The sequence below is a fragment of the Vulpes vulpes genome, chromosome 9, assembly GCF_048418805.1.
Source record: "Vulpes vulpes isolate BD-2025 chromosome 9, VulVul3, whole genome shotgun sequence".
Lineage (NCBI taxonomy): Eukaryota > Metazoa > Chordata > Mammalia > Carnivora > Canidae > Vulpes > Vulpes vulpes.
In genome coordinates, this window is record NC_132788.1 from 85,924,348 (window position 1) to 85,938,043 (window position 13,696).

General features: G+C 35.6%; 1 protein-coding gene across 8 annotated transcripts in view; it reads left to right on the plus strand.

Moving 5' to 3' along the window:
* DENND6A (DENN domain containing 6A) overlaps positions 1–13,696 on the plus strand; it is a 109,142-nt gene that overhangs the window by 78,413 nt on the left and 17,033 nt on the right. For 7 of the 8 annotated variants that reach the window (XM_025985914.2, XM_072720675.1, XM_025985904.2 and 4 more), the window contains 9 exons: positions 1,060–1,154; positions 5,231–5,296; positions 5,403–5,467; positions 6,033–6,122; positions 7,754–7,807; positions 7,909–8,018; positions 8,218–8,320; positions 9,690–9,764; positions 10,229–12,495. In XM_025985914.2, coding sequence (XP_025841699.2) covers positions 1,060–1,154; positions 5,231–5,296; positions 5,403–5,467; positions 6,033–6,122; positions 7,754–7,807; positions 7,909–8,018; positions 8,218–8,320; positions 9,690–9,764; positions 10,229–10,360 — 790 coding nt within the window. In that variant the 3' untranslated portion in view covers positions 10,361–12,495. Of the gene's footprint in view, positions 1–1,059; positions 1,155–5,230; positions 5,297–5,402; positions 5,468–6,032; positions 6,123–7,753; positions 7,808–7,908; positions 8,019–8,217; positions 8,321–9,689; positions 9,765–10,228; positions 12,496–13,696 lie in introns of those variants that run through there. The other variant, XM_072720673.1, reaches the window with a different exon arrangement.

Below are 13,696 nucleotides of genomic sequence, written 5' to 3' on the forward strand. Positions count from 1 at the left end.
TCTCTAGTACCTTCCATTTGCCTATAAGATTTTTATTTTATTTTATTTTTTTAAAGATTTTATTTATTTATTCATGAGAGACACAGAGAGAAAGAGAGAGGCAGAGACACAGGCAGAGGGAGAAGCAGGCTCCACGCAGGGAACCTGACGTGGGACTCCATCCTGGGTCTCCAGGGTCACACCTTGGGCTGAAGGTGGCACTAAACCGCTAAGCCACCCGGGCTGCCCATGCCTATAAGATTTTTAAACTTCTTAGCGTATTAACTTGGTACTTAATAATCTGGCCAGCATCTGCCCATCTACTTTCATTTCTGACTGTTTATCATTCTCGGTTTATGCTGTAGGAATGCTGAGCTATTTGTAGTTCTTCAAGCACACCATGATCTCACTTCATTGATTTGCTCATACTATTTGTTCTCCTGCATCACCTTTAACTCTCATACCCACTTGGAAAGAACTTCTATTCATCTTTCATATCTTTGTACAAATGTCTTCTCTTTGGTGAAGCTGTCTTTGTTTTTCGATTTTTTTATGTTAGGGAGAGAACATGTACACACATGGTGGGGGCAGGTGGTGGGAGGGACAGAGGGAGAGGGAGAGTGAATCTTCAAGCAGACTCTACTGAGTGTGGAACCCTATGTGGGGCTCAGTCTTAGGACCCCAAGATCATGACCCTGAGATCATGACCTGAGCTGAAATGAAGAGTTGGATGCTTAACAGACTGAGCGACCCTGGCACCCCTGGTAAAGCTCTTTGAGTACCCTGATAGACATCGTTTCTTCTTTGTAATTATCGTATGTTTTATACCACCTTCTCTATTTTCTGCTTTGTGGCATTGTAATTGGGTATGTATGCTTTTCGTTCTGTATGCTTGTAGAAAGACCATGTCTTTTCATCTTCACTTGCCTGGTCCTAAACATGATGCCTGGCAGACAGTTGATACGTAATGCGTTGAGTGAGGGAAGAGATGATCTATTGTTCAGTCTAAAGAAATTATAAACTATTCTTCACTGGAACATATGTCTTCTTCTCACTTTGTTTCTGTTTTGTTTTATGCAGGCCTTCAGTCATATTAGGAGTAACCAACCCTTTTTTTGCAAAAACACTCCAGCACTGGCCACACATTATTCGAATAGGAGACCTTAAACCTGCAGGTAAAATATAAACTCAGTGTTCTGTTTTTAGTATGTGAATTGGCTGAGCAGATTTATTTCTTCCCCTTTGTTTTCATCTCTTAATTACTTTTTAATTATGTTAATGGAAAGCTTTTTTGGAGGCGATCTGAATAAGGGCCTTTGGAGAAGAGCATAACTTCCCACTAAAATATACAGATTCTTTTATGTGTAACCCATCATGTCCTCCTAGTAAAACATGTACATCTAATATTCTAGTGTTATAAACATGAAATGAATTACAACAACGAAGCCTCAAAATTTGAGCGACTTTTAGTATAAGCCCAATTAAATGGGAATTTCCAACATTGCTTGAGTAAAACCTTGTAGAAGCTTGAATTATTCACCTTGGCACAAAATTCTCTGCTAGGTCTCAAGTATTATACATTTCTCTGGCAGTTGTATTAAGGAATGGTCAAAGGTTGTGCTTTCCTTGAAGAAGAGATAAATAGTATTTGGCCTGTCGTAACTGTTGTATTATGACTGTATGTATGTATGAATGTATTTAAATGAGTAAAATAATTCAGAGATTAGAAGCTTTGTTAACTTAGATGATAATTTAATGGTCTCTCTGACATTCCTCACTGGACAGTCATGGGTTGTTTATTGAAATAGTGAGACTTGAGATATTGAAAATACTTTTAAATAACTTTATGGTATGTTACTTTTAAAGACTTTTTTGAGGGGACGCCTTGGTGACTCAGCAGTTAGGCATCTGCCTTTGGCTCAAGGCATGATCCTGGTCCCAGGATTGATCCTGCATTGGGCTCCCCATTGGGAACTTGCTTCTCCCTCTATGTCTCTGCTTCTCTGTCTGTGTCTCTCAGAAATAAATAAATAAAATCTTTAAAAAAATAGTTCTTTTGGGGCACCTGAGTGGCTCAGTTGGTTAATTGCCTTCAGCTCAGGTCATGATCCCAGGCTCCTGGGATCAAGCCCCACATCAGGCTCTGTGCTCAGCAAGGAGCCTACTTCTCCCTCTCCTTCTTCCCTTCCTGCTGGCTTGTGTATGCTCTTTCTCTCTAAATAAAAAAAAAAGACTTCCTTTGGTGTACATAGATATATTTAAAATATTATTTAATATTTATGAGATATTCTTTCCAGTATATACATAAATCTACATAGATATGTTAGACTGAAGCAATAACTGTTTAAATTCTATTATTTACAAACACTAGACTCAATCTTATACTGAAATCCTTAAAAGTCTTAAAAAATAGAGGAAGGAGCAGATAACTTCACTTTGGCTATCAGATCTGTGTGTTCTTAGAACAGCCTCTTTAGCCTCAAATTCTCTGCTAGATGAGTTCCTGACTCATGGCATTCTGTAAATGTCATAGTCACCTGCCATTTCACTGGTATCCTCTCTCTATGATTTAGTGATAATTTAGAATACAGCAGTCACCAGAGTCTTAGCTATAAGAAGATATGGAACATTTTTTAGAATCTTACTTTAATATTGACATTTATTTTCATGGTTTTGTCCTCTTAATCTAGACTAAAAGCATCTGAGTCGGATCCAGGCTCAGTGAGGAGTCTGTCTGAGATTCTCTCACTCCCTTTGTCCTTCCCCCTGCTCACATATACATACAATTTTTCTTTCCCTCTCTAAAATAGATAAATAAAAATCTAAAAAAAAAAAAATTCTAGAAACTTGGGTATTTCTGGACTTTGCTCTTCTCTCAGTCTGTCCCCAAAGCTTCATGGCTTTCTGTCTTCCACAGAGTTCCAGGGGCTCCCTGTCTTCCCTGTTCATTCCTTGCCGCACACCTCTTGCTTCATTCAGTTTCTGTATCTACCCAGGAGCAGTACTCCACAATGCTTCTATTTTATCCTCTGGGATTTTCTCTTTCACTTTAAGCTCCTTTGTGCAACACAGCAGACCTGCTCATGAGTACTGTCTATCTGTAGTTCAGGCCTGTAGCTGTGGCTTACGTTATCACCACCTCGTGTCAGAGAATGTGTTAAATGCAGATTTGATCCTGTCAGCTCAGTCTCCCCATCCACTGCCTGCCATGCTCATGGTTCTGATCTTTCAATTACCTTGGATGTTAGACATCTTTATAGTTCCTCTTGATTTGACCTTTGAGTACTTCTGTAGCTTTATCTCTTGCCTGTCTTAACATATTCTTCATTCCTACCTCTGTAGTATAGTGGATAAGAGTGATGGCTCAGGAGTTAGACTGCCTCATTCCATATCGTGGTTCAACCATGTTATCTGCGTGTCCTTGGACAAGTTTTTCCTCTAGAGCCAACAACCTATCTGAATGGGATATTGGCCAGTCAGAGTGGATGATGATGCAGGAAAGAGCCAGTGCTGGTGCATACCGGGTCAGTTTTATCCATGCCTTAGTTTCTTCATCTGTGAGATGGACTTGATAAAACCTGCTTCTTAGAGAAGATTAAATGCAATCATTCATGCAGTAGTCTTAGACCAGGACTGGCACAAATAAGGATGGAGTATGTGGTGGCTAGTACTATCCTTACCATTATGTATAACTCTTTACGCAACATGCTGTTAATGCTTCTGGACTCAACTCTACCTCAAACGTCTTTTTCCCCCTGGATAACTTTTTATTTCTCTTATAAGACATATCACTTCCTTTAGGAAACCTCAATAATTTTTTCACTCCTCTTTGGCCAAGACACTCTTTTGTGTTTCTATAGGATCTTGTTTATCCCAGCAGATATCCTTCCAAATTGTCATATATCTCAATTTGTCTTATTTTGCCTTTAGATTGTGAGCTATTTGATACCAGGAACTAGTTTTTATCTCCAGTATCTTGCATTTATTAACATTTACTGAATCAGTGGGAAAAAATCAGTCTATTTGTACCTGATATCAACTTATTTAATAGTGTCTGTTTAAAGTTATTATTGAGACGATTAATAAAATTAGGATATCATTTTTATTATTCTGCAGCTTTTCTGTAAGATTGAAAGTACTTCAAAGTAGAGAGTTTACAGAAATCTCTGTTTTACCATAGTACATACTTCTAAAATTTGTTAACAAGATTACAAGTGAAAATTCTGTGTTCCTGCAGAACCACCCCCAGAGAAAACTGTAGTTAGCATTTAAATTTAAACAAAAATATGTTGTCAATTTAGAGCCTTGAATTAGATAAGCTCTAGATTGTTTTTCACTTCTTAGGTCCACTTTGTCCTACCTCTCCCTGCCTAAGAGTAAGGAAAAAAAGTAGTGTGTTAATGATCCTTTTAAGTGCTTGTCTTGGGGCATTTTTCTCCTAATTAGAGAGTTGTTTAGATTGTAGCTTCTCTTGACCCGAAGACCAGAACACAGCATATGCTGCTTGGGAGGCCTATCCCTTTATGGCTCAGGTCTGTGGTTGTGACATACACTGTCACCACCTGGTGGCAGTGTAAGTTTCTACAATGCAGGAACAGACAGGGAGGTATCAGAAAACTTTTGAATACTATAGGAGTTGCTTGCAATTCCATTTACTCTTCAAGGGTATTTTATTAATATTTGGCACATAGATTTTTCAATTTCATGTATTTGGCACAAATATTTTAAATTATAAATTGAGTGACAAAAGGAAAAATTTTAAGTAATGGATATTAATGAAAGATCAAATACCCATTTTATATAATTTATATACATTTTTTCTGTAATGCTATAATAATCCAGCATTCCCTTTATCCAGTTTTAAAGTATCAGGAATAAACTCTTGAATATTATTTGATATTAAGAAGAATACTTTAGGGGCGCCTGGGTGGCTCAGTCAGTTAAGCATTTGACTCTTAATTTCAGCTAAGGTCGTGATCTCAGGGTCGTGAGATCGAGCCCTGCAATTGGGCTCTGGCGCTGAGTGTGGAGCCTGCTTGAGATTCTCTCTCTCCCCTTCTGCACCTTCCCCTGCTTTCACTTGCTTTCTCTCTCTCTCTCTAGTAAATAAATAAAATTAACAAAAAAGAATACTTTAGCTACAAGATCCCTAAGTAATAAACAGTCAGTGGATTATTAATCTTGCAAAATTCCAGTTTTGTAATATATAAAACTTGAATAATTATAAGAATCTTTATGATATTTCCTTCAGGTGAAATTCCTAAGCAGGTTAAAGTAAAAAAATTGAAGAACCTAAAGACACTGGATTCTAAACCTGGTATTGACTTTTTATTATTATATTTTATTATTTTTATCAATTCTTAAATATATACTTATGTGGGTACTTGGGTCTTACTATTTACCTTATTTTCTATTCTTTTTAGGAGTTTATACTTCTTATAAGCCATATCTAAACAGAGATGAAGAGATCATAAAACAATTACAGAAGGTAATTACTTGCTTATATTATTAATTTAAATTTCCTTGTGCAGGTATGCAATATCTAGGCAGTATGTGCATTATGTATGATATGTAAAATGAGGTCTTTCTTTTGAACCAAAACTTCATAAAAATCAGGAGATTAAAGCAGCAATGATTATGGGCTTGAAATGTGGAGCTGCTGCTACCAACTAGTACTGGTCTTTCTAGAAACTTAGGAGTTACAGTGAAAAAGTTATAGACTCTTCCATGAAGTAGTTTAACATCTAACAGAGAAGAGTTAGCATTTTTTGGAAAATGTAAATAATACTCATACAGCAAGTATGAAATAAAAACACTTCATTGTAAACTGATACTTTTAAGTGTGAGATGAACAGTGATGTTTTGCTCTAAGGGTTTTTCCACAAGATATTGCACAGTGAACTTCAAGTTAAATTACTTCAAGATGAGGTTCTAGGGTTCTTTTTAAATCAAGTAAAAATATGTATTTACATATCAATTGAATTACTATAATTATGCATTGTTTTATTTTCTCTTACACTAGAATGTAGGTTCTCATTGCTTTTTCTTTTAAGGGTGTACAACAGAAGCGTCCTTCAGAGGCTCAAAGCGTTATTCTCCGACGCTATTTTTTGGAACTGACACAAAGCTTCATCATTCCATTAGTAAGTTAACACACATATTTGCTTAATTTAGTGATTAGTTGAGGGATATGTGAATGCTTTCCCCATCCACAAAACCTTCAGTTGTGTGCTTTGCCTGCTCATGTGTTTGATGATTAAAAATAGAGCCCTTTGCAAGAGACCTGGACTGTCTTCTAATATTAACTATGTAACTTTGGCAAATCACTTCCTTCCTCTGCCCTCATTTCTTTATCTGTAAAATATGGCTAATTCCACTTTTCCTAATTATCTTACAGGGTTGCTGTGAATCTTAAATGAAATAATTATGAAATACTACATAATTATTGCATTTATACCTTAAAAGAAGGTTAACCTGGAGCCTCTTTCTCTGATATTATTTCTTTTTTTTTTTCAAAGCCACTTTAAGATTTTATTTAGTGAGAGAGAGAAAGCTCATGAGTAGGAGGAGGGGCAGAGAATCTCAGGCAGACTCTGTGCTGAGTGAGGAACCCAGTGTGGGGCCTGATCTCATGACCCTGAGGTCACAAATGTGGGCCAGAACCAAGAGTTGGACACTTAACCCAACTGAGCCACCCAGGCACCCCTCTGATATTATTTTCTTGAGCATGATTTGATATGATATCCATGAGACTGCTAACTCCATAATGATAGGGACCTTATCTGTCTTGTTCATTATCTTTTCCTCAGTCTGGTATCTGATAGCACTCAATACTTATGGAATAAATGACTACATGATATGGTTCCTTCTCTAAAACTCTGTAGAATAGCATATCAAAATACTAAAACTTGCCTCACAGTATCAGACAGTACCATAATGTGGTCTTAGTATGGAGCCTGAATTGGAGAGAGATGCCAGGTAGTTAGTTATTAATGTAATCCGTCTAGGAATATCATATGGGAGCAACCTGGAGATCTTCACTATTATATATTGAAGCAAAATATTCTTTCTTGGTCTGTAGATGTTAATTAATTTTGTTCCATTTAAATCTGTTTGATTTGAAATGAACTTTACTGTAGTGCTTAAGGAATGGGCTGAATTCAGGTTTAGGCTGCATGACCTGGGCAGCTTACTTAGCTTTTCAAAGTCTCTTTCCCAGTAAGAATTGCCACATGGGATGGTTGCAAGGATTAAAAGAGATCATGCATGTAAAATATTGAGTACATTTTCTGGTACATACCCAATAAGGTTAATGATTTTCATTAAAAATATGCAGTCCCTTGGATTACATAAGATTTAAATTCTTATTGAAAGTCTGACTTCTCAATTCAGTCTAAATTTTCCTATGTCTGTTATGGGGAGTGATGTATTGCTGCTGTCTATTAAAAGAGCATATGATGAAAAGCTTGTAAACCTTTTTTTCTAAGCCCATCTGTTTAAATGTTTTTGAAAACTCTCTAGGTAAGAATGCCTAACTTTGGGGCATATCAGTGGCTCAGTTGAGCATCTGACCCTTGGTTTCTGCTCAGGTCCTGGTCTCAGGGTCATGGCATTGAGCCCCACATGAGGCTCTGTGCTCAGCACAGAGTGTGCTTGGGATTCTTTCTCTGCCCTTGCCTACACTTGCTTGCACTCTCTGTCTCTTTCAAGTAAATAAATAAAATCTTTAAAAAAAAAGAATGCCTAATGTAGGTTAATTTTTTCTTGGTTTTAGGAAAGATACGTGGCAAGCTTGATGCCTTTGCAGAAAAGTATCTCTCCATGGAAGGTATAACTATATTCAATTAAATTCTTATTTGAGTTCTCTGTCATTAACTTCTGGAAGTATATCCATTTCTAATTTTTAAATCAGTATGTCATAATTTCTAGAGTCCACCCCAATTAAGACAGTTCCTTCCAGAAGAATTTATGAAAACACTTGAGAAAACAGGACCTCAGCTGACCTCTAGAATAAAAGGCGATTGGATTGGACTTTACCGGTTGGTCTTTTTTTCCCCTTTTTTCACCCATCTGTAGAACTTTGTTTAAAAACAAAACAAAAAACTGGACTTAAACTTATATTAAAAAAATTTTTTTTTCATAGTTTCACATGGTTCTCCAAGCTATAGGTAGGAAAGGTATCAAGGAGAGGAAGTAAGTCATAATCAAACTTTGCTTTTTTAAAATTTATTTTTATAGGCATTTTCTAAAATCTCCAAATTTTGATGGTTGGTTCAAGACCCGACGGAAGGAAATGACCCAGAAATTGGAGGCACTCCATTTAGAAGCTCTTTGTGAAGAGGTTAGAAAACTGTGTTTATATGATGATTAACAACTATTGAAAATAAAGATAAGATTATCCTTAGAGGCTGGGAGATTATATCCATATCCACTACTTTGTAAATAGTAATACCTAACTTTTCTAGATCATGCGCTGTGTGCCAGGGGCTATGTAGGTGTTTAATATGGACAATGTCTTTTAATCCTCACAATGATGCATTGAAGTAGGTGTGTTATAATTTGCATTATGAAACCCTCAAGGATTATAAATTAAGTGACTTGCTTCAGATTGTATCATTGCTAAGTAATGGAGCCAGCAGTGAGCTAGAGCCCTACTTCTACTGATCCACAGCAACTAACTGTGTACATCTCTTCCCAACTCTGTGTTCAGTGATCTCAGGTTGGTAGCTTGAAATTGATTACAGTTGGTGTATTATACCACATTCACAAATGCTACATACAAACCAGAGACTTTTCCTGGAGAATTGGTGGTTAAATATTTATTAGCATAGCACTGGCTAGAATCAAGATTCAAATCTGAACACCTTTTTCAGTAACTATTCCCAATTTTTTAATGTATTTTGACTGTTTATAATCTATAATTTGTCACCAGACTATGTTAAATTGAGCTACTTGTGAAAATATAAAGGATAGTCTCATTTTTATTTAACTTGAGGTGCGCTAGCCTTGAAGTGAACTTTCTGATCATAAACTCCCAGTGACTGTGATTTTAAGAGAATGAATATAATGAAGGCAACTACAAATAAGCCAAGAAGAGCTTGTTTGTAGATGTGAAAGTTTACATTCAGTAATATATTCATGTTCAGTTATCTGAATTTGTTAGTGTTCCTTTTAAATTACTTACTACTTAATAGGGATGGGGGTTAGTGTTATACTCTGAGTTGCAGTTTTTTCATTGATATAAAAAGGCTACCTCAGAAAAGAGTTTCTTACATTTTATTTACAACTGTTAGTTCTGATGTCAAAAATTATCTCATTAATATTGTTAAAATATCATATGGAGAATTATTCTTGTGTTTTAATGCTATATCTGAGTTACATCTTTATTCTCCTTTTCCTTCCTATCCTTCCTGCTCAGTAGCCTCGCCTGTTAAAATAGTGCAGTTTGAAAAGTATTTTGAGGGATCCCTGGGTGGCGCAGTGGTTTGGCGCCTGCCTTTGGCCCAGGGCGCGATCCTGGAGACCCGGGATCGAATCCCACATCAGGCTCCCGGTGCATGGAGCCTGCTTCTCCCTCCGCCTGTGTCTCTGCCTCTCTCTCTCTCTCTCTGTGACTATCATAAATAAATAAAAAATTAAAAAAAATATATTTAAAAAAAAAAAAAAGTATTTTGAGTATTAACTGATCGGGGTTTTGTTTATTCTTCTAGGACTTACTTCTCTGGACCCAGAAACACACAGAAGTAGAAACAGTAGACCTTGTATTGAAGCTAAAAAATAAGCTGGTATGTAGCCAAAACAGCAAAGATCCATAAAGATATTTTCCTCATAGTTGAGGTGACAATTCATGATGTGAAACAGAAGTAGCTTTTTTAAACAAGAGCGCTTAAGATTGGCCAATTGATGGTAAATCTGAAAATACTTGGTCACTCAAGCAGATCAGAGTGATGCCATATTATTTGAAAAGTATTTACAGGGAGTCTAATGAGCTTTACAAAAAAAATTGTCACATATCTAATACCACCTAGTACCTATAGATATTATCTATTCATTTATATAGAAGTCTTATTGATCTCAACAATATATTGTTTAAATGACATGTTCTTGCTTTTTTACAATTTCTGTAAATTCTAGTATAAATTTGAATTTTCCAAATCATCAGACCACTAAACTTGTTCATTTAGAGAATATAATATATTAATACAGACTGAGAGGATAATTTAAATGCTTCCAAATGTTCCTTATGTAGTTGCAGGCTGATCGAGAGCGCTTGCCTGTGAAACCTGACACCATGGAAAAGTTACGGACACACATAGATGCAATTATCTTAGCATTACCAGAGGACCTACAAGGCATACTGCTCAAAACAGGCATGACATGACACTTGCCAGGATTTTCCAGCCGAAAAAGATTGTGCACCATGAAGCATACTGACATTTCAACCCAACGCACAAGGGAGATGTCTCAGTGTGGAAAATAGCCGTGAATGCTAGCTACAGGGTGGAAAGACTATACTGACTAAACAGACCTTTTTAGTGCATTATTTTGAAAAATGGATATCTATGGTGGTTCCACTTTAATACTGAAATGCCAAAAGGCATTTCTATATTTTTAATCATGTTCAAAGTGCTCTTATGAGAGACCTGTGGGGCCATCAGTTTAAGTGATTCCAAACTGCAGTGCTGGCATTGCAGATATTTTTTTAAATTGGTGCTGTTTTGCCCAATCATGTTAAAACTCAGGGGGATATAAAAATAACATTCACACTGGCTATCTTCTAAAGAAGAAGGAAAAGACTGATCTGTCCGACTGTAGTTAGAAGTAATTAATGCTTTTGTAGTGCCTTCTGTTGTCCTACATGTTTCACAAAGCCCAGCTGCTAGTCTTGAAGCTTTTTCTTAACTTGATTATGATATGTAATTTTATAAGGCATTCTTCTGAGTAATCACTGCTTAAAGATGTTTCTTGCCTCCCATCATGTGTATTAGTAGTGCCCTGGTGTGATCTTTTTTTCAGTTGTCATGTAGGTTTCATTTCATTAAATTCTATTATCATTTCAAGTTTAGTCTTACCAGTTTCTCCAAACACAAGAAAGCATCTAGTATTAATTATGGAAGAGTTTAATCTCTTCTTAACCGTTTACTAGTTGAACCTGTTTAGGTTAATTAGCTTGGATGTTTTCCAGAGACATTCTAATTGTAAACCTCATAATCAGCTATTTTTAACTGAATTCTCATGTCAAAGGCATTCATAAACCTTTTGTGTTATAGGCATGTGAGTGATTGATTATAAGATTAGTTTTCAGCATTATTTGTTTGGTAGGGGTTCCCCCCCCCCCATTATATTTCTCAGAATACTGTCCCTACTGTTGTTAGACATGGGGACTTTGCCTAAATCACTGTTAAGCAAGCTAGTTTTTTTATTGCACCACTAGGCTTATTTTGTTTCTGTTTTGTTTTGTTTATACTACCTTGCCAAAAATAGAAGATTGTGATTTGGTAAAGTAAGGTTGTTTGGTTTGTGTTTGAGTAGGAGTGTCCTCCAGAAGCCACTATTTAAAATAGCCACACATGACATAGCACATATGTAAATAGCTGTGTCTTGAATTACCCTCTCAGTAACCAAATTTAGTTGTATGTGTTTGTAAAAGAAATGGCTTCAGAAGCTGTCTCTTGTTTTCTGTTAATGTAACTCTTAAGGGCACTCCTGACCCAGAAAGCCTCTTTGTGTTTGTAACTGTGGTCTTATACCTAAATGTGCCCTTTTCTCCTGGATACAGTCTCTTGAAGCATACCTCAAAGTCATAGAGAGAATATGGCATTTGAAAGAAATCATTTGCCTTGGATCATATGAGTTATTTTGTGAAACAACATTGTCCTTATGGAAAAGGGGCAACTACTTTTATATGCTAAAGTATTTCATATCTTTCTGGGAAACCTTATTTAGGTATAAATGGTCATCTTATTATTTTTCAAAAAGGAGTATTTTAATAATCTTACAATTTATATGCAGTTTGTGACCAGAATTTGAAAGTTGTTAGTGTCATATCAAGGATCTTTTAAATTATGCCACTACAGGATGTATCATTTCAAGTTTATTTTGCACAGCTAAAGAGTAGCAAAGGATGCCAAGTAGCAGAATAACAGTATCTTCATATTTACTGTATTTAACTAAAATCTAACACATGTTGAAAACCATATCATACTTACCTGGTTTATCTATTAATTTCAAATTATGTACTTGTAAAAGTAACTGAAAATTGCATTGGGAATCTGAGAAAGACTGGTAATTTTTTGTGTGATTTTCAGTGTTGTCCTTTTTTTTTTTTTTTTAAGGAGATATTGTTAAGATCTAAAACCTGTCATTTAATGTTATCTCCACCAGCATCAGAGGGAATCACTGTTTTCAGGGTGTTATGTAATGCCTAGTGCCTTCCATTTTCGTGAAAAAGAGGTTTTATGAAGGCATTTATGGTCATTACTGAAAAATGAATTAAAGGCCTTGGATTTTAAAGCACTTGGATGTCTTGTGTTATTTCTGAGTAAGGTTGGAATGCTTGAAAAATTGCATAATAAATAAAACTTGTACATTATAAGTTTCTTACTTCCCAACTTATTTTTACCTTTTAATAAAATTTTACTTTATCTTTTACTTCCCAACTTATTTTTAAAAATTCAAATGAGAGGGATACCTGGGTGCTCAGTGGTTGAGCATCTACCTTTGGCTCGGGACATGATCCCAGGGTCCTGGGATTGAGTCCTGCATTAGGCTCCCCTTCAGTGAGCCTGCTTCTCCCTCTGCCTATGTCTCTGCCTCTCGCCCTGTGTCTGTCATGAATAAATAAATAAAATCTTTAAAAAATATATTCAAATGAAAACTTCTGCTTACTATGAACAAGTGGACAGCAGTCCAGTATAACAACAGATCAATGACGTGATTTCAAATCCTTGTTGGCAGTGTATTGACTTTATCAATGACTTTATGAACTGATCTGATGAAAACTTTTTCGCTTAATAAAGTAAGTAGCTGTTATTGGATTCTCTCTTACTACTATTTTTTTTACCTTTTTTAAAATCTCAAATTACCTTTAAAATTTCATCATCTCCCTTTTTTTTTATTTTTTTTTTCATCTCCCTTTTTTAAAGTATATGATGCTACCCCTTGGATTTTAATTATTTGTTAGTAATAAAATATATTGGATGTTACTCCTTTTTGAAGTTACTAGATGATACCCTTGAAAGTGTACTATAAAATATTTCAGTACATTTAAAAGAGATTTTGTTAAAATCTGTCCTTTTGTTTTCATTTGCTTAAACTTAATTCGTTTGTTTTTATACATTTGCACTGACTTCCTTCTTTCAGTATAACTTGGGGAAAATTTTAATTATTAACTTCCTAATATTAGTCCTCTAAAAACATAGTTGAAGAAGACAAAAACTTCTCTAATTATGGATAAATATTTAAATAACAAAATATATTAACTCATATTAATGACTAAATTATCATTAACACTTTCATATCCTTCCATATATTCAAGATATATTATTTAGATGCCATCTGCAATTTGGTTGAATTGTATTTGTAATTAGACCAATAGAAATTAGCACTTGTTAATAAAATAGAGCTCCTAGAGGTTTTTTTTTTTCCAATTACACTTCCCAGTTTGAAATAGCATGGCAAGAGTATTCTGCTATATCCTATTCTCCAGGGTTGCTTC